Source organism: Protopterus annectens, chromosome 7.part0, assembly GCF_019279795.1.
Source record: "Protopterus annectens isolate FY-2018-M chromosome 7.part0, PAN1.0, whole genome shotgun sequence".
NCBI classification, from domain to species: domain Eukaryota; kingdom Metazoa; phylum Chordata; order Ceratodontiformes; family Protopteridae; genus Protopterus; species Protopterus annectens.
The window spans coordinates 1,073,534,348-1,073,556,847 of NC_056739.1; the positions used below are offsets into that span (position 1 = coordinate 1,073,534,348).

Below are 22,500 nucleotides of genomic sequence, written 5' to 3' on the forward strand. Positions count from 1 at the left end.
TAGGCTGTGGGAAAGGTGAGTGTGTGTTTGTGTCGGAGGTATGGTTCGGATAAGGTAAGTGTGTGTTAGTGAGGGACTGTAGTTTAGGGACGGGTTAAGTGAGTTAGGGTTAGGGTGCAGGTAGGTGATGTGTGCATTAGTGTTGGAGCTTGGGCTAGGGTGGGTTAAGTGAGTTAGGGTTAGGGTGCAGGTAGGTGATGTGTGCGTTAGTGTCGAGCTTGGGCTAGGGGTGGGTTAAGTGAGTTAGGGTTAGGGTGCAGGTAGGTGATGTGTGCGTTAGTGTCGGAGCTTGGGCTAGGGGTGGGTTAAGTGAGTTAGGGTTAGGGTGCAGGTAGGTGAAGTGTGCAATAGTGTCGGACCTTAGGGTTAGGGTTTGGGTCAGGGCTAGTGTGTATGCTATGTAGTGTAGTGTGTTGTTTACTTTCCGTGTGTCGGTGTAATGATGTTCGGTGTTTTGCGTTGTCGGGTTTGTGTGATGTCGGTTATTTGGCGTCGGTGAGTTTTGTGTCGGGGAATCGTCGTGTCGGTGTTTAGTAGTAGACCCATATATATATATATATATATATATATATATGTGTTTGTATATACACATACATACACACATACATATATACATTCATTGCTGGACATATAGCTGTACATATAGGTACATATACAGTCCACTTTTCATGGTGGGGATATCAATTATGTGATAGTTGTGGGATATAGAGTGATTTCATAATATTACACAGTGTTGTTCAGAATGCATTTAAGGTGTCCTCCGCCCATGTAGCTTTAGCAGGCCTCACTGGCTGCAGCACTGGAAGCATGTGGATTCATACACACAAGCATATGAACACCACATGTGATATACCAGCAGTGCATGCTGTTTCATTGCCAAACAATACAACCTACATACACATATGCACAGAACAACCTTCAGCAATATATATATATATATATATATATATATATATATATATATATATATATATACACCCTTCACAAACATTTGCAGTATGTCCCCTGATCTATGCACATGTACAGATACATTTAGATATCTACTGCTGACACATATAGATGATACACTGTATACAGAGTACTCTTCAAAAACACATACCACATGCCGCCAAATAAGTATGTGTTACATACCCTTCCTTTTATTCCTGTGTTGCGTCTGATTGTATATTTTTAGTTTTAAACAGTACTGCTGCTTTTTTTATGTATGCAGATGTCAGGCCTCCTTTTCCTGTGTTGTTTCTCTCTTTATTTTTCTCCAACTGTCTCTCTGTCTCTGTTGGTAGATACAATGATATTATTGCATGTGTAGAAAGCAAGTACAGCCTGCTTTTGTATGTATCTGCTTATGTGCATGTGATGGCCTCTGCACCAATTGGTGCCCACCATTTTGTAATTGCATGCAGCCTGCTGTGTGGTAATTGCAGTACTCACTGGCAAAGCAGCACCCTGCTATAAAATGATACAGTAGGAAGGCGTAGCCCTTTCAGCTTTCCAGGTTCGTGCCCCTGCTTGTTTGCTGTGGACGCCATAGTGTCAGTCAGAAGGCTGGTATAGTTCCTATTTCTGAGGATATACTTGTAGCCAGTGCTTTGCATGGTGTAGTGAAACCTGACTGTTGCTGCTTCCAATACACACTTGTCAGTGTAGTATTTTACTCAACCTTCCAAATGGGAACACAAGATACATGGGAGTATGTACTGTTTTTCTACTTAGACAACTAGCTGCCATACAACAGTAGTGATTGCAATGTATTTTTCTGCAACATTACCTGTTTGTGGACTACTATACTGTAAATAAAACATTATTAACCTCTGTCCCGTTTGGGTTTCCTTTATGTGTTGCCAGTAGCACAGGCTACTCAAGACAACTGTACAAGTTCAGCACTATGTATGCCTAACTAGAAACTTGGTATAGCCTGAATAGACATGTATATTGTACTATTGTGTAGTGGTGCAGAGGTACAGAGAGCTGTACATATTATTGTGTGATGTTCATCTTGCTTAACATACGGGGTTACTGTGTACCTGTTGGTCTATGAAGGAAAGTAGTCTGTCTGTGTAGCTCCCACCTGTGTACATATGCAGATGATAGCCAGTGGTTAGCCTAGTTTCCTTTGTCTGTGCACCACACCAGTATTTCCAGCACTGCAAAACTGTCATTGTCACACTTGTTTGCTAGCAATACATGGCTGCATCCTTTGATATGTATGTGTTGTACTCCTACGTAAGGGTATGCTTGTGTAACTCCTTCCAAATCTATTTGCAGAGTGTGTAACAGCAGAACCAATGATATGCCTGTGTGTGTCTGCGTCTTCCAGGTGTCTCATACACTCAGGTTTATAATTGAACTACTTCAGGGACTGGTACATGTAAGTGAGGAACACCTGTAATATATTACAGACATTAACCTGAGACTGTGAGAGAATGAGAGCATATGTATTAATCTACCTTTTGTGATGTGCAGGCAGTGTCTACTGTTCCTTATTGACATTTTCCATTACATGTACTTCCCCAACTTTCTGCATAACGTGTATTTTTCAGAGGGTTTCACAGGGACACATCTAGGATTTGCTTACAAATCAGGGACATCCCTGTAAAGCATTCATAGTTGGGATGTATGGCCTCTGCCCTATTCGAATATGTCAGTGTTTATCCTGGTGTGATAGTGTGTGGTGTTTGTAAAGTAATACTGTAACATAATGTCCTGCTAGAATGGCTGGCTCTCTTATCACAATCATGTCATACAATTCCACAATAACTGCTGATAAAGATTCACTGGACAAGATTTGTGTTTTGAAATTACTCTGTTCACTTTACAGTCACACATTGTAATACATGATATATTTATTACAGCACCAGCTTGCTGTATGTCTGCTGTGGCTTAGTGGTACTTCATGCAATGTTGTATGTCCAAGGTCCAGGGTTCGAGACTTACAGAGCTTTTATTTTTTTGCTCATCAGAACAAGGGCCCTGCCATGCAGACGTGGAAAGTGGTGAAAAAGGGGCCACAAACAGGGGAATACAGTAGGGATACCAGCTCGGGATGTGCAGGATGGGTCTATTGAAGATCCATAGCTGGCCATTTCTTTAACAGCAACAGCTGTGCATATGCAATACATTTGGGGGGATATTTGAAACCTTCAACCCCTGAGAGAGTGGTGAGGATGACAATGTATGTTGTACTACCAATTGCAATTATCAGGCACATGCAGTGTGTTTATACTGCTATACTGTCCTTAGTACATTACTTACTTCAGAACAGTTGTTGGTTTGTTTGTGTTGACATTAGCACAGGCTGCTCAAGACAAGGGGACATATTTCAGTACTGAGTATAGCTACCTACACCCTTGGTTGTGCCTGACTACACAGGTATATGTTACTTTTGGGTAGGGGTGCAGACCTGCAGAGAGCTTTATTTATTATCGTGTGGTGTTTACCTTGCAGAACATACAGGGTTGCTGTGTACCTGTTAGTCTATGAAGGCAAGTAGTCTGTGTAGCTCCCACCTGTGGACATATCCAGATGGTAGCCTGAGATTAGCCTAGTATTCTTTGTCTGTGCACCACACCAGTCCTTTTGGCAGTGGAACAGTGGCATTGTCACAGTTTGTGGCTAGCAGTGCATGGCTACATCCTTGGATATTACTGTGTTGTACCCCTACAAAGGGCAAGCTTGTGGAACTCATTCGAAAGCTATTTTCAGACTGTGTAACAGCAGAAGAGCCGATATACCTGTATGTTTCTGCCTCTGCCAGGCCTCAGATACTGTCATGCATATATTGGAACAGCCTCAGGGAAAGGTACATACAGGTGAGATAGCCCTGTAATATATTACTGACATATTTCATTTGAGACTTTGAGGGAATCAGAACATATGTATTACTACACCTTGTCTGACGTGCAGGCAGTGTCTACTCTCACCTATTGACATTATTCATTACATGTGATTCCACACTTGTCTGCCTACTGTTACTACATTCCACACAGAGTCAGAGGGGCACAGCTAACATATGTTTATGACTCAGGGCCATCCCTGTATAGCATTCACAGTTGTTAATTCAGGTGTGTGCCGTATTCAGAAAGGCCAGTGTTTCTCCTGTTGTGATACCATGTAGGGTTTGTAAAGTACTACTGTAACATAATATCCTGCAAGAATGCCTGGTTCCCTTTTCACAGTCATATCATACCATTCCACATAACCTGCTGGTAAAGACCCACAGAACAAGATTTGTGTTATGGCATTCCTATTTTCCCTTTACATTCCCTCATAGTAATGCATGATATATTTATTACAGCACCAAGTTATTGTATATCTGCTGTGGCTCAGTGGTAATTCATGCAGTCTAGTGTGTCCAGGGTTCGAGACTGACAGGGGTATTTTATTTTTCTGATGAGCAGACTACAGGCCTTGTCATACAGAGTGACTAAGGCACTTTTAAGCAGTTGTAAGCGGGTTTGCGTGAGTTTGCGCGATGCTTAGCTACGCTTATCTGCGCTTAGCTAAGCGCACACAAGTGCACACCCACTGACTACTGCTTAAAAGTGCTTACTCTTGCTAACACCTGCGCTAATTTCTTTTAAAGAAAAGAAAACGGGGAAATAGGAAAGTGGTGAAAAAGGGGGCACAAAGTGGGTAGGACAGTAGGAAAACAAGCTCGGGATGTGCAGGAAGGATGTAGGGAAGGCCCATAGCTGCCCAATTCTTTACCAGCAACAGCTGTGCATATGTTAGAAATTTAGAGTGAGATTTGAAACCTTCCACCCCTGAGAGAGGAGTGAGGACAACAAAGTATGTTGTACAGCCAATTGAAATTATCAGTTTACATGTCCAGCAAACATGTGTGCGAAATAGGCAGCTATTTATGGGGCGTAATTTTTTTGCGGGTACAGATTGCCCTTTTTTTTTTCAGGTAAGAGTGGAATGTGAGGTAAAGAAGTAGGAATATTGGGGGAGGTGGGTTGGGGAGGTTAACAGACAAGACAAACAAGACGCATGCAGGGGCGGAGTATGACACATGTGGTGGGTAAACACAAATGACGGGGACGGATGTTTGGATATAGCAAGCCCATGAGCCCACAGATGGCAACAGTGGAACTGAGATCCCCACCCATGGGCAGTTACCACTGCACCTTCACAGCCCAGGCCGAGGCTGTGCTGTGGGCTGGATAGGAGGGGCAGGCACACCCATGAGTTGCACCACTCTTGCCTCAAGCTGGCATAGGGGATCAGTCATGGAATGCCTGATCTCACTACGCACCACAGACCAGACCCTTTGGAGGGTGAGGGGAGGCTATCCTCCAGCCATGCTTGCAGAGGGGGGCAATCCCCATCCCCTGCAATGCTTCCACCCGAAGGTGGCACAGGGCCACCGGAGGAGGAGGTACTGGGCTGGGCACTTGTGCCAGGTGCAATCGCCAGCTGAGTTAGGAGAGGTGGGTACGCTAGGACCCGCCTTCCCAGTTGTTCTATGTTTAGCAGTATTTAATGGCATTTTGGGTAATAACAAACAACACCATTCCAAATTAGTTGTAACAGCATGCATTAGTATTCCCATTAACCAAACACACATGGATTCCAAAAGTTGAACAGCAAGCATAACACATGCATATTTAGAACAACAGTGGACATTCCAACAGCATGCAGGGTTGATTGATGGCAACAGGCCATCAGGTTTGGATATGTAAACAGGGCACATGCATCAATGTACATGCAGATATGTACAAACCAACAGGACAAATGTCCATAAGAATTAATTGTAAATACACATACCCAGTTTGGTGTGGAATGGCATCATTTGTAAATATAAGGTAGGGTGGAAAAATATTGCATTAGCAACTTAAAATACCTATATGTATACTGTACATTCATACTAGATGCAGATATATATCCCCTACATGTATTAGTACAGTTTCCTGTATGTAACCTTAGAAATGTTGGTGATGGAGATGTTACTGCTACATTAATATACATTCCATTTGTATTCATATATGTTCATATCTGGCTGTGTTCAGGTAAAGTATCCTGCTACATTTGAACAGTTACGTACAGTTCTAGCAACACACTGACATTTGTGGGATCACAAGCACGAGCTGCTCATGTACCGGATTAACATGTACATACTATACATGAAACAGTTGAGGACTATAAATATTCTTCTGAGATACTGGCATTCCCATCAGCCAGTTTATATGGGCCTAGACAACTGTGGATGTTCAGCATTTCATACAACCATACTATCTCCATAATGCAAGGGTACAACAACATATCCAAAATGTGGGATGGACACAGTCCAGGTATTGTACTTTATTAAAAACATTTCACTCTTTGGTTGTGGCTGTCTCATTCATTTAATTATGTAGTGCATGCAGTATACCTTTATTCCAGACTTCTTACACCTTTATTGGTAGCTTCAAACTCTTTCTCACACTCTCTCACTTATTTTATATTTACATTTCAGGATGGTACTTAATTCTAGGCTTTATTAACATTTATTACTGGGTTACAACATTCCTTTCCAGCTGACTCACTTATTTCATATGACAGTATATACAAGGATGTATTCAAGACTTGTCTGTCCTTTATTGATGGATTAGAACACTCATTTTCAGGCTGAAGCAGTTATCTGATATTACAATACAGGTGGAAACTCTATTTGAGACTTGTTTAATCTTTATTAATGGATTACAATACTCTTTTTCAGGCTGTATCACTTATCTGATCTTAGAATACTAGCAGAATCTTTATTCTAGGCTTATTTGACCTTTATACTGGGTTACAACACTGAACTCTTTTACAGGCTGTCTCACTTATATTCTATAATAATACCAGCTGAATAATTATTAACCTGCCTGGTGGCACAGCCTTAGCAGCCTATCAGCATAGGCTTGCCAATTCGCAGCACGAACACCTGCAGCTGTAATATAAATGAAGGGATATTGGAACATACCTATCCATACTATAGGCTAGAATAGCATTTCTTACATACTTAATTACATGGATACTTAGTAGTGGGGCACTGGGCATATGACGGGCCTCCTGGATCCATTGGTTCAGTTGGTCCTCCTTTCGTCGCTTCAGGTCCGCATGGTGGTGACGGACCTGCTCACCAGTCCTGGGAATGCCTGTGGCACTGGTAAGATCATGTGCCAACCAGTTCCATGCCTCTGCCTTATATTCTGCCCATTGAACCTGGCCCTGCATGAGTCAGCCTTCATGATGGTGGACTAGGAGCCAAACCATATATTTGGACTCCTCAATGCCCCACCTTTGCACTCTAAAGCGATTACCCTCTCCGACGCCTGCCATCATGACTGCAAATGGGTACCACAATCAGTTATGGTGTGTATTCCCACCTATGGAGCTTATATATGCCGGTTTTCCCGCACTTATTTGTGATTAGCCATTTTGGACATTTATCAGCTAAGAGCAAACAGGCTTTCTCATGGTTATATTTTCATTCATTCCTATATGTATGGTAATACTGGATTTCTAAGTATAACTGTCATGGCTTAGTGGTTCAGTACTTTGACTATGGTGCACAGTATCCTGGGTTTGACCCTTGTCATTACTTTTTTATTTTACTACTGTCTAGACAGGCTAGGAGGTGCGTCTGTGTAAAGGCGACTTTGCTACACGTTGCCCAACGTTGCCTGATGGTAAGCTGGTTGGCACGCTGCGCAGCTCCGCGCAATCGGCTTACGCTGGGTAAAGCGTTATTTAGCTATGAGTAATCATATTAAGCTGGGTTCAGAGCTGTTTAGCTATGGGCACTCATATTAAGCTGAGTTCAGCGCTGTTTAGCTACGGGCACTCATATTAAGCTGGGTAAAGCGCTGTTTCGCTATGGGCACTCATATTAAGCTTGTTAAAGCGCTGCTAAGCTACGGGCAATTATGATCCTTTTTATATATACATAATTTATATATGTCGTGGAATTGTTTCATACTTATTAAAAGAAAAATGGAGAGGAATGTTGTGGGCCTTGAACCGTGACTACCTCCTCTTTGCGCGACGTCTCTACTGCTACGCTATTGCTACTTGGCTTAATTTGCATATGTAGATCTTATATGCTTTTCAATGTCATATCTGCTAACTGTGGCTGAGCGAAGGGCATACCCGCTCAAATGAGTGCAAATGCAGGCAAACATATTGGAAATTATAAAAAAAAAATGAAACGGTTATTTTTACATTTTAAACATTTTCACTAGGGTTTAGTCTGTGGGGATGTGTGGTGTTGTGTTTCTTGACATTTCAGCAGACTCGCTCGTGGGTGTTTACTATCAGGACTCTAACTCTTCTGGGGGCGTGTCCCTTTGCAGTACTCGGCAATTGGTCACGCCCCCTACTTTCCTACACGGACAGTGTTAGACTAGAGTATGAGTCAGCATGCCCTCATGAATATTCATGGCACGCTGACATCATACCGTTCAACTGCAACCTCCGAGTAAGACTTATTAAGTCTTACATGGAGGATTCGTGAATCCGGGGGAATGTGCCTAAAAAGAGCTTGTATTAAGCTTTTTTCAGCTTTCTGAAATACTGTGCTCTTAACCCTTAACTAAGGGAGACTAGTTATCTTTGCATCTGACAACAGTGTCAAAACAATAGGTGCTAAGATTACTAATTTTTCCATATTTTCTTTTTCATTTTAAAATTATTTTAAGTTAAACGATATTAACCCAGAATGAAGCTGGGAGATATTTTTTTGTTTTTGTTTTTGTTTTTATTAGATATTTTAAGTTTCAAAACTTCGATCATATGGTCCTTGGCCGTATGATGTTCGAAGTTTTGAAACTTTGATAATCTGAAGTAGACCTATATATATATATATATATATATATATATATATATATATTTATGTGGTTATATGGTTCCCCTTCACAAGATTGAATATATGAATACTCGAAACTCATAAGCCCGAGCCCAAAATCACGAGTATTCATATACTCGAAATTGTGAAAGGGCACAAAAGGAAAGAAAAACACACTTTTTCTAACGTTTTATAGGGGGCGCCAATACCCCCACACCCCCCTACTTAAATATACCATCTCCGAGATCGCACAACAGCAAAGGAGATGGAAATGTACCATTACGTGCTATATGCATAAGCGCACAACAGGACACTTTCCATTCCTCCGCTGAAGTGCGGTCATAAAACCTGCACATTAAGGAAGGAACAGTACAGGGGGACCTTGCCCCCTACAAAAAGGTAAGTAAAACCCTTAATCTAATTTTTTACTCTTCCCATTCACAATTTTGAGTTACTGAAACTCAAGATTTTGAACTCGATCTTATGAGTTTCGAGCTTTCAGTAATTCGATCTTGTGAAGGGGAAATATATATCTATATATATCTATATATCTATATATATATATATATATATATATATATATATATATATATATATATATATATATAGATCTATATATGTTCCATTCAAATGGTGTAACTATAACTATCATCATATCATTTTATCCAATCACAAGTTGTTTAAAAAAGTGATAAGTTCATAGGTTCATAGGTTCATACTAGGCAATCTGCCCTAGGGCATTTATAAGCCTAGCTAGAGTGTGTTTGGCTTTCACCACCCATTTTAAATTAATTTTGCTATGCCCTTTTTCGAGGTTAGTATACTGTGCCTCTGTCTAACAGTGACACAGAAGTGACACCCGGGGTAAACCTATGATCTCCCATCCACTCATCAAGATTCCTCTTGAAGAGAGTCAATGGGGGACTCTGCCTAACCTGGACTGGGATTTTATTCCAGAGTGAAGGGAGCCTTTGGGTTATGAATCTGTCCCTCCAGCATGTCCTATTTATTTCAGTGCTGAGGTTCAAGTCTCGAGCGTAGCTCGATGGGATTTGGATTTTCTGAGGTGCAGCATGTCCATTAATTCCAGGTTGGACATGGCTTTATACGTCAGGCACAGATCGCCTCTGAGCAGGCGGTATGCCACTGAGTAGAGCTGGAGTTTCTTTAACTGGGCAGCATATGGCATCTGTTTGAGCCCTATGATCCTCTTGGTGAGGTACTTTTGGGGTCTTTCCAGTTGCTGCAGGTGTCTGGTAAGGTACATCCCAAAAGGGGCATTGTACTCAATTATGGGCCTGATGAGGGATGAGTAAAGAGGCACGACCTGATCTAGATGTGAATCCCTTCATGATTAGGTGGGCTATATAAAATGTTTTTCTAACCACTTTGGCCACGTGATTGTCAAATGAGAGATTGCTATCAACTTGGGTCCCCAGGTCCCTAATTACTTTTTCTGTACTTAATGGATTACCACCTATGTGGTAATTTGTGGGCACTTTGTTTTTGCCAATGGGGATGACTATACACTTTTTGGCGTTTAGCTTGAGGCCATGGCTCTGGCACCAGTTGTCTGTTTCTATGAGGCCCTTTTGGAGGATGCTTGTGTCGGCTGGAGAGTCGATTATGGCACCCAGTTTGCAGTCATCTGCGAAATTAGTCAGCCACAGTCCTTCCGTGTTGGCCTATACCTCCGAGAAATATATACCGAGCAAGAGAGGTCCCAGGACTGAGCCTTGTGGGATGCCACTTGTAACTGGTTTGGAGTCTGAAATGGCTCCAGCAATTCTAACCATGTGGGTTCTGTCCTTGAGCCAGTTTGCAACCCATCTAGTGACATAGGGGTTTATATTTAAGCTGGTGAGCTTATCTATAATGCCCGAGTGGGGTATTGTATCAAAGGCTTTTGCGAGGTCCAGGTAGGCTGTGTGGACCACCTTCCCCTCGTCAATGGCCTTGGTGACTGTTTCAAAGAAATCAACCAGGTTTAAGAGGCAGGATCTGCCCTTAACAAAGCCGAACTGGGTAGGATCCAGTGTCTGTAGGTCCCCAATATCTTTATTTATGAGGTCCATGATGATCCTTTCCATAGCTTTGCAGACCAAGCTAGTCAGGCTTATGGGGAGATAGTTTCCAGGATCCATTGAGGCACCACCTTTGTGGAGCGGGACCACTGTTGCTGTACGCCACTCTTTGGGTACATATCCTGTAGTAAGGCTGAGATTGAACAGTAGTTTTATGTTTGGGTTTAGCTCTTCTTGGAGTTCATGTAGGACGCAGCCCGGGACACCATCTGGTCCCATTGATGCTGTGTTTTTTGCTTTGGAGAGGGCAGCTCTTACCTGAGCATCTGAGATCTCAGGGGGGCAGCACTCTGCTGGGATAAATATTTGCCCTTTTGGTGGGGAGGGGGGGAGAAGTTTGCGCTGAACCTGTCAGCTAGGATGTTGGCAATGTCTGTGGGTTCGGTGTATTTTTTGTCATTTTGGACTAATTCTAAGCATATCTGGGAATTCCCACCCAGGTTCCTAACATAACTAAAAAAAGCCTTGTGATTATCCTTAGTGTCTTGTGCAATTTTTCTCTCGAAGCTGGCCTTAGACGATTTTATGAGTGCCCGTAGTTTTTTGCTAATACTGATCAGAGATGCCTTCCCTTTTTGGGATTTTGCTCTATCATGTAGTAGCTTCCTCCTTCTATTGTATAGTTTGTTTATGGCTGGGGTCCACCAGACAGGACGCCTGCCTTTGGAGGATTGGGTCTTGGTTTTATTTGGGATTGCATGATCCATGCATTCCTGAAGGTGTTAATAGAATGCGTTTATAAAGGATTCTGCGGTCTGGGCCGTATTTTCCACAGGCCCGGAGGCTTTGAAGGATTCCACCTCAGTTTTGAGGAGTGTGAAATTTGCTTTAGAGAGGTTTTTCACTGTGGTTTTCAGGGCAGGGGGTGGAGTCGGGATGTGAATATCCAGTGAGATTAGTTTATGGTCTGATCTTACCAGTGAGGGATACACTTCTGGTCTGGAGCATAGAGTCCCCATGTTGGTGATGATCAGGTCCAGTATGTTTTCCCCTCTTGTGGGAGTGGTAACAAGTTGTTCCATAGCATTTGAGTTTATAAATTCTAGGAACCTTTGGGCTGGGGTGTTGGAGCTAGAGTAATGCTCCCAGTCTATGTTTGGGTAGTTGAAGTCACCCAATATAATGGTGTTTGGAGAGACCTTCATATTTTCCAGTGTTCTCAGGAAGGCCAAGTGGGGTTCCTGGATTCTGAGGGTTGTCTGTAGCAGGCTATAAATTGGAAGGCAGTTTTACCCACTGTTAATTGCACATGGATAGTCTCTGATGCTTCGTGCTGTGCCACCAACCTGGAGGTGTGGGTATCTTTGACGAATATTGATACTCCCCCTCCTTTTGTGCTACGGTCCAAGTTTTGGGGCCGAAAAGCATGGTATGAGGTATAACCTGGTAGTGCTGGGGTGCTCCTGGGAGCCTTGAACCAGGTTTCTGTTACTGCACAGATATCGATGTTCTTCATGCTAAGGAGAGTTTTGAGTGTGTGCATCTTGAGGTTTAGACTTCTGGCATTGAGTAGCATTACTCTTAGTTTCTTATCCCTTGTGATACCTATGGAGGTGGGTTTGTCTTTTGAGCCTTGCCGAAAAAAGGCACTATGGGGGTAGCAAGAGCCTTTGCCAATATCCAAAAGCCCAGGGGTGACAGGTGCAAGCCGTCCCTGGTGAAGCATCGTGGCTTGTCGAGCATGTCATCCCAGGCTGATAGGCATTGGATCCCCTTTGAATGACACCAATACTTAAGCCAATTGTTGAAATTGATCATCTTGTCTTCATATTGTGGCATCATTCTTGGTGAGGGCAAGATGCTACTCAAGGTCAGGGTCATACCGGCCTGGGCTACATGCTCAGAGAGCTCCTCTGTGTCTCTTTTCATGTAGTCCAGGGAGGTACATCTCAGGTCATTCACACCAGCATGGACAATAACTGAGTCATATTTGTACTTGCCTTGGAGTGACCTGAGTGCTTGTGTTATGTGGCGGATCCTAGCGCCCGACAGGCAGCTCACCGTGACCTTCTCCTTGTTCAGCCTGGTGAGCGGGACGTCAGTGTGCCTGACAATAGAGTCACCTATTACAAGTGTATCAGGTGTGTTGTTTAGCCTTAAGGGCTGTGACTGTTTGGCACACTGGCTTTGTGAGCTATGTGTTGCAAGTGTTTTGTTTTGGGGTAGTGGTTGCTTGGGTGTTTGCTTTGGAGGTCTCTGCTGCTTAGGCAGATTTTTATTTAGAGCGTCCGAGTATGTTTTTGTGTGTTTATGTGTTTGGTTTGCTGTCGAGGTAGGTCTATGTGAGACTGGAATTGTAGTGAGTGTGGTTTCCTTCTCCTCCTGACTGGTTTCGCCAGTACTGAGTTGAGAGAGCTTAGCCTCCAGTATGGCTATATGGTTGCATCTCTCACATGTGTTGGAATTTGTTGGGAGGAGGAGCGGGTTGTCTGTGTACATGATGCAGTTGTAACATTGCCTCAAGATTCCCAGATTCACTAGCTGGACCAGAGAGGAGATTGACAACTGACCTTTGGACATGCTAGAATAGTATTGGGAATTCCTTTATAATTGAAAAAAAAGTGCCAATGGGGAACGAGGTACTCAAGGGGAGTTTGTGAGGGTGTAGTGCTTTTAATATTTTAGTGCTGACTTATATAATTTCTTTAGTGAGCAAGTGCCAGGTAACTTAAATGCAATGTGTTACAGGTAACTTAAATGCAAAAATGACAAACAGTAACTTTCTTTCAAGTGAAACAAGGAAATAAGTACAGTAAGCAATGCAGATATCACTAGGGATCCACAGAAGCACTGAAAAGCCGCATTTTAGGTGGAATTAGCATTTTAGGGAAATAATTGCCCCAGGGCAGATAGCCTAGTATGAACCTATGAACCTATGAATAAGCAAACAAACAAGCAGCATACAAATAAAGCTAGATTCAGCAGGCCTGGATTTAGTCTATGCTACAGCAAACAAGGTGTACCAATTTCAGTAAGAAACAGTTCAAATATGCAGGTACTATAAGCCTTTAACCAGAAATTCCCAGTTCAGAAGGGCAGAGTCCAGCCTCTCCTCCCACAAGAGTGCAGACCACGAACCTTCTTAATGTAAAATATCTGGCCTGAAGCCCAAGTGCTTAAACCAGAATGAATACACTATTAGAAAAACAGACACTGAGCCCTCAATCAGCAGTTCCCAACTTAGAAGGATGTAAGCTACCTGTTCTGCCACTACAGTGCAGACCACAAACCTTCTTAATGTAAAACAACTGGCGTGAAGCCCAAGTGCTTAATCCAAAAGACTTAGAATGATAGCTACACTTTAATCAAGTTACTACCAAGCAGTAATAAATACAATTGAATACTTTAAAGAATGCCTGGATTAGTGCTCAGGTTATACAAACAAAGCTAGATTCAGCAGGCCTGGATCTAGTCTATGCTACAGCAAACAAGGTGTACCAATTTCAGTAAGAAGCAGTTTAGATATGCAGGCACTATAAGCCTTTAACCAGAAATTCCCAGCTAGAAGGGCAGAGTCCAGCCTCTCCTCCCACAAGAGTGCAGACCACGAACCATTTTAATGTAAAATAACTGGCCTGAAGTCCAAGTGCTTAAAACAGAATTAATACACTTTTAGAATAACAGACACTGAGCCCTCAATCAGCAGTTCCCAACTTAGAAGGATGTAAGCTACCTGTCCTGCCACCACAGTGCAGACCACAAACCTTCCTAATGTAAAACAACTGGTCTGAAGCCCAAGTGCTTAAACTAAAAGGCTTAGAATGAGTTACACCAAGCAGTAATAAATATAATTGAGTACTTTTAAGATGTCGCAAAAGCAAAATAAAGTAGGAAGAAACACAAATACAGTAAAAGCAGATTTTTTTTTTTGAGTGAGCAAATGAGATGGGCCCAGGAGTTACAGGACAGAAACAAGTGCAAATGCAGGCCTTCAAATCATTAAGTTGAGAGAGATGGAAGACCACCCAAATGGCCAATGACTACAAATTCTGGGCCATAACCACTCCTTATTTGGTAGACAGGTTACCTAGTGCTTACCACTCCCACTGATAAGCTAGAAGGCTTCCCTCCAACACAGAAAGGCTAGGGGGCTCAGAAGCTTACAAATAGTCATGGATACAGCAAATCTGTATCTGGAACACTAATTACAGGAAAGGTAGGAAACAGGCTTACAATTTCTTTTTTTTTTTCAGAAAAGTAGCAAAACAGTAGTAAAAACAATTCACATGCAGTGCAAGCTGGCACATTTGAGTATGTAACAATATTAGTCCACACACAGTTTGAAAAAATGTAATTAAATTAAAAAGGACTAAAAGCAAGTGCAGAAAGGGTTTATTAGGTAGAATGCGGTAAAGAAATGGGACTGGGGGAGTGTCCTAGATCAAATCTACAGTGGGGCGGGCACTGCAAAAGCCACCAAATTTAAACTACTACCAGAACAGGGAGGGGGTGTGGGGAAAAGTTTCAACAGAGATGTGAGGAATCAGAGTGCAAATTATAAAACCCAAAAAATATATACTGATGTCTGTATATTTGCAGAACACTAAGACAACAGATATCTAAGCAACAATTTAGCTCTATAATACAGAATAATACAGAAAAATATACTCAGCTCTATATATTTGCAGATAGTCTTGTAAGGCTATTCCACTTTAAATGCAGACTGCTGCTATTAACAGTTCAAATTAAGGGAACCTTGAGTTAACAACACACAAGCAATAGAAACCACAATGAGGGGTGGGGAAGAAAGTTTCAACAGAGATGTGACGAATCAGAGTGCAAATTATAAAACCCAAAAATATATACTGATCTCTGTATATTTGCAGAACACTAAGACAACAGATATCTAAGCAACAATTTAGCTCTATAATACAGAATAATACAGAAAAATATACTCAGCTCTATATATTTGCAGATAGTCTTGTAAGACTGTTTCACTTTAAATGCAGACTGCTGCTATTAACAGTTCAAATTAAGGGAACCTTGAGTTAACAACACACAAGCAATAGAAACCACAATGGGGGTGGGGAAGAAAGTTTCAACAGAGATGTAAGGAATCAGACTGCAAATTATAAAACCCAAAAAATATATACTGATCTCTGTATATTTGCAGAACACTAAGACAACAGATATCTAAGCAACAATTTAGCTCTATAATACAGAATAATACAAAAAATATACTCAGCTCTATATATTTGCAGATAGTCTTGTAAGGCTGTTCCACTTTAAATGCAGACTGCTGCAGTTAATCTGATTATATTCTCCAGTACATTCTACCAGTTATAACTCTGATAACAAGGAAAGTTTAAGATTTTTTTTATTACTGGTATTAGTTTTCTTCAAGATTTTAGATATTATTGCAGTTGTTTCCTTTATTGCAGTGTATTGCACTGTGCAAACTGTTAGTGCACTTGCAGTGTTTTTCCCTTTTAAACTGTGGTGTAATTATGGGGTTGTTATATATAAGTGAGGTGCAGTGTCAGTGTGGGTGTTAGATCATTTGTGTTTACATATTGACTTTTTCAGTCAAATGACATATACCCACATTTGTCCATATGGGTGACAGAAAGTGCACCACCAGTTTACAGAATCCAGTGCTCTATAATAATGTAAACTGCAATAGTAGTTATAAATCTTTAAGGAAATGCATATCAATGATCAAAAAATAATCATCAACTTTCCTTATTACAGAGTTATAACTGGTAAAATGTACTGAAGATTATCATTAGATCAAATGTGTTGGGGTGGCTGTCATTAGTTCTATACATTCCTATAATAATGAGCAAATCATTCAAGATTGGTCTGGTAAGGAATACTAGCCATCACGGATATCTCTTTAACATTGTGCCTTCATGGCACTTAGGGGCAGGGGAAACCACTAGATGCCAGGGAATAACTCTAAAGGTGTGGGACAAGGAGGAACACTAGCCACTAGGGAGCACACTTGGGCTGGGGGTACACCAGACAGCAGGGATACACTATATAGCAAACCTTAAAGATACTTAAAAAAAAATAGCGGAGGAGCAAGGAGCCACTACATAACAGGAGTATTATAATTAGCACACTTTAAGGCACGAAAGTGGATTCGAACCCAGGACCCTGCCACTGCCAATAGAGAATATTAGACCTCTGTGCCACCACTGGACACAAGCGATGTAAGGGAAAAAATAAGTTAAGACTTAGTACAAAAAGGCAACATATATTAAAAGGGTGGGAAAATAGTTTTAAACCCTGCACACTTGCCAGAGGAAACATCAGCATTAACACACTGCTTTAACTACTAAGTTAGTACAGCAAGGACTTTTATAATGTATATTGTGGATCTCAGGCATTATTCATTGCCTGCAACAGTTTGAGTTATGGTGTGAGCGACAGGGAATATAAAGCATACCGTTCAACCTCATAGTGCAAGAACTTTGCACAAAGCCAAAAGTAATAGTGTGACAAAGACACAGGGACGGATTTCAATTATCCCTTTTACAAGCTTAGAAAGTCTGTAGAATAACAACTTTTGCAGTAGTGTGCATGTACTGAAAGATATGAAGTGTGAATCTTTAATGCCTGGTATTACTGACTGACTGTAATCAACTGTGAAGTACCGGGACCGAGAAAAAAGAGACATTGGGGTCGTTCTGACAAGGGACAGGTATGGGTAGGTTGCATATGTGTGTTTTACCTGTCTATGTCTGCGAGTGTGTGAATAGGGGTGGCGATGCATGGGACGCCAGTGTTAATTCCCTCAGGAAAAGTGCTAATTAGCACTTGTTGTAGTTAACGGTGATTCAGAGACATGCAAACTGACTGATAATGAGGTAGTTTGTTATTGTGGCTAATGTGTCACTGAATGCAATAGTACAGCATCAAGGAAACAGAGTCTTTTTACCACAGCCCTTAAAGTGAGTGCTCAGGTTCTTTCAGGATCCTCAGGACTGCCCTTCAATAACCAATGAAGTGATGCTAATACTGTACTTTAGTTCATTGTGAATTTTCCATACTCACCAAAATATTTACGGTATTCATTTTCACAATGGGAATTGTTAAAGCTGACCATTTGCTGTAGTTTATTGGACTAACAAATACTGTTTCTGTCAAGACTTTCAAATAATTGCATACATTGTTTCCTTCACTATAAATACTTTATCAAAACTTTGATGTGACATCCTGCCTCACCAAAATGGTGGCCTTGACACCATGCAGTGTAACAAGTTCCTCACAAAATATATCTTTATGCAAATCAAGCACAACTTGTACTGATTTAAACTCATGTATTGTACTTTTGCTTGCAAACTTAATTTGTTTTCAGTTTAATACTGAAATTTTAACTGATTATCCATGATGCACCAATGAGTTTTGTTAAGCTAACATCTTCCTTATGTCATTGGTCTAAAGAGGTTATAATAAGATAGGTAATGTTTTGAGTTTTCACATACGTCTGCTGGGTAAAATGATTACTGAGCCTAATTCATAAACCTTTCATTATCTTCCTGCAGATCAATCACTGGAATCCCTACGTGTGAGGCATTGATACCATTAGAACAAGGACAGCAGTACCTTATTTATGTCAGAGCTGTTAATGTAGGGGGACCAAGTGAATTAAGTGATCCAATCAGCATTTATACAACAGGTATTTCAGCTGCTGTTTATCTGGATAAATCACTGATTTTTCCTGCTTTTTGTGTTTGTGACTAGACATTTTAACAGCAAGGTATTCCATTGCTACTGTTGTGATGTAACATGAGGAACAGGTTTGCACAGTCTCACTCATTCATTTAAGCAGCTCCACAGTTTCTGCAATGAGTGAGTCTGAAAATAGCACATTCATGGAATTTTTATAGAACCAGAAAACCTGTGCGCAGGTTTGTTAGTACTCACACCTATGATGTGTAGCATGCTAGCATTATTTCACAGGGGAAAATGCATGAACATTCAGAGTTGTAGCATCATAACTGACCCCCATACCACCTGCAAAAATTTCATTTATTTCTTTCAGAGACTAGATTGTTCCCTGCACAAATAAATTCCCATTAGAGTTAGCAGTATCATGTGGGAGCATAACAGAAGGAATTATAGACTGAAGTAATAACCTAACTGTGGCACATAATATGAGTTTTGGGGTATCTGATCAGCATTGCTCTTTATAGCCATATGAGAAATTCACTGTTATTGTCGGTATATCAGTTACTGAAGCTCATCTTGAATAAAATGTTTATAGGTGGTTACTAGACTATTGACTCAAAAGTCTTTATACGCCTAGCCATGTGTACCCAATATAATACTAGAGTAACCTTATATAAAGGATCTCGCCTAAATTCGAGATCTTAATTAGCAATGACTGCCCATATCTAGGAGGGTCATAGGTGAAATCCCAGGCAGGAATTTACGGTTTCCCATCCAGTCATCCAGGATATGCTTAAAAAGGATCATAGAGTGTCTTTGTTTGATGTGAATTGGTTGCCTATTCCAGAGGAGTGCCAACCTCTGAGAGACATATCTGTCTCTCCAGCAGGTCCTATTTATGTTACAGGCCAGGTTAAAGTCCCTGGAGTGGGTGACCCTTGGCCCATTTGACTTGTGGATGTGCAGCATTTCCATTAGGTTTAGATCTGAGACTACCCTGTAGGCCAGGCACAAGTCTGCTCTAAGTAGTCTGTACACTACTTAGTACAGTGACAGTGACTTCAGTCTGTCAGTGTATGACATGTGCTGGACACCCTGAATTTTCTTGTTAGAAATCTATGATGTCTCTCAAGTTGCTGTATGTGCCTAGTAAGGTACATACCAAAGGGAGCATTGTACTCAGTAATTGGCCTGATGAGGTTCAAGTACAGAGGAGTTATGACCTCTTTCACTCTCGAGGCAATGCCTTTGTGCCTTTGTTACCACAGTAGACACATGGTGGTCAATGTTTAGGCTACAGTCAACTTGTATTCCCAAGTCTCTCACTACTGAGTTTATATGATAGTCTGCTGGGATATCATTTTTACTGAAGATGATAATAATGCATTTTTAGCAGTGAGTTTGAGTCCATGGCTTTGACACCAATCATTGGTTTGTGTAAGTCCCTCTTGAAATATATTGGCATCTTTTGGGGATTCAATGATTGCACCTAATTTGCAGTCATCAGCAAACTTAGTCAGCCAAAGCCCATCTGTTTTGGCCTGCACTTCTGAGAAGTATATTCCAGACAATAGAGAGCCCAGCACTAACCACTGTGGAACTCCATTGGTGACTGGTCTGCTGGTTGAGGTAAAGTCTCCAGCTTTGCCTGATCGTGATCTGGCAGTGAAACAGTTAGCAACCCACCTGATAACATAAGGGCTGATATTCATCTTGGAGAGTTTACCAATGATGCTCGAATGTGGGATTGTGTCAAAGGCCTTGGCTAAGTCAAGGTAGGCTTTATGCACAGATTTCCTTTGTCTATGGCTCTGGTGATGTTTCTGAAGAAGTCCACCAGATTTAATAGGCACGACCAGCCTTTGACAAAACAAAACTGTGTCGGATCAAGAGTTTGGAGATCACCTATATCCTTCTTTATAAGGTCCATGATTACTCATTCCATGGCCTTACAGATACGGCTAGTTAAGCTTATGGGTCTGTAATTCCAAGGGTTGGTTGCTGTACCCCCTTTATGAAGGAGGATGACGGTTGCTATTTTCCATTCAGCAGGTATAAAACCAGTACTCAGGCTGTGCTTGAAGAGAGTGCCTAACGGAGTTGCTAACTCATGTTTTAGACCATTTAAAATGCAGCCTAGGATGCCATCCAGTCCCATAGAGGCTGTGCATTTGGCCTTGGAGAGGGCATTAATGACTTGCTCTTTGGAGATGCAAGGTGGCGGATATGTAGAGGGAATGCTTTGTGGAATGTTTGGGGGGGACAAAGGGGTGAAATTTTTGCCAAACCTGTTAGCTAACAGGTTAGGTATTTTCACAGGATCAGTGTGTATGATACCATCCACAGCTAGTTCAGCACATGCCTGGGTCCTACCTTTTAGGCTATGGATATAGCTGAACAATGCCTTATGGTTATCCCTAGCTATGGTTACTAATTTTTTTTGAAGATGTCCTTAGAGGATTTTGCAAGCTGCCTTATTTGTTTGTTCAAGCAGAGGAGGGTGTTCTTCCAATTTTGGCTCTCTTTTTTATTCTTAGACAGCAACTTCTTCCTCTTGTTGTAAAACTTAGTAATGCTAGATGTCCACCAGGGAGGCTTGTTTTTTCTTATGGATCTTGTTTTGATCCTATGCGGTACAGCTGTGTCAATACATTTGTATAAGTGGTATACAGGGCATTTGTGTATACCTTAGTATAGTTGTTAATGCCATCTGTAGGAACAGGAGCTTGGAAGTTAGTTATGCCATGCCTTAGGAGGCTATAATTAGCTTTGGTGAAGCTTTTTAGCCTGATTTCACCTAAGAGGGGTTCAGGTGCTATAGCTACTTCAAATGTGACTGATTTGTGATCAGATTTAATCAGTGAGGGTCCTACACTTGTGGAGATGCAGTGGTCACCCATGTTGGTGAGGACCAGGTCGAGGATATTTGAGCCCTTTGTGGGGTTGCATACTATTTGTTCTAGGGCATTAATGTTAATAGTTAAGTCAAGGAACCTTTGTGCAAGCATGTTGATACTCGTATAAGTTTCCCACTCAATGGAGGGATAGTTAAATTCTCCCATGACTAGAGTGTTTGGTTGTAATTTGATTGACTCAAGTAGATCCAAATAAACAGAGTGGGTATCTTGGTTAATTGAAGGGGACCTATAACTAATGATGACTTGAAGAGGGGTGTTACCCACAGTTAGTTGAACATGGAGTAACTCCATGGAGTTTTCCTGTCTAACCAGTATAGATGTGTATATATCTTTGATGAAGATAGGTACTCCTCCTCCTTTGGTTCTCACATGTTCATTTTGCAGTCTGAAAAGTGTGGAAGACATTGGAACCTTGCAAGGTTGGGGTACTGTCTGTTGCCATGAACCAAGTTTCTGTGACTGCACAGACATCAACATCCTCCAGGGAGAGGAGTGCTTCTAGAGGGTGCAGTTTCTGATTTAAACTTGTGGAATTTAGCAGCATGACCCTTAATTTATTTGTGAATGATATTTTCACATCAGAACTTTTATTCTTCAGACCTTGCCTAAAAATGGCACTATGGGGGAGGCAAGTACCTTAGCCAGTAACTGAAACCCTAGAGGTGACAGGTGAAGACCATCTTTGGCAAAGCGATATGGCCTAGGCTGACAGAATGACACGATAAACTAAGCCAACTGTTGAAGTCAATTATTTTTTGTTTATATTGTGGTATCATCCTAGGTGAGGGCAGAATGCTGCTCAAGGCTAGGGACATACCTGCCTGGGAAACATATTCCGAGAGCTCAGTCATGCCTCTCGTCATATAGTCTAGTGAGGTATGTCTGAAGTCATTTACATCAACATGAGCTATGATGGAGTCATAATGGCACTTGTTGTTGAGGAACTTGAATGGATGTGTGATCTGCCTGATCCTGGCACCCAACAGACAGCTGACCATAACCTTCTCCTTGTCCAGCCTGGTCAGTGGGACATCTGTGTGTCTCACAATGGAGTCACCTATGACTATAAAAT

The 22,500-nt window shown here is 41.5% G+C and overlaps 1 protein-coding gene across 1 annotated transcript in view; it reads left to right on the forward strand.

The window, feature by feature from the left end:
* The window catches only part of FSD2 (fibronectin type III and SPRY domain containing 2), a 362,733-nt gene that overhangs the window by 235,865 nt on the left and 104,368 nt on the right, over window positions 1-22,500 (forward strand). The window contains exon 10 of the mRNA XM_044077640.1: window positions 18,384-18,517. Coding sequence (XP_043933575.1) covers window positions 18,384-18,517 — 134 coding nt within the window. The remainder of the gene's footprint in view (window positions 1-18,383; window positions 18,518-22,500) is intronic.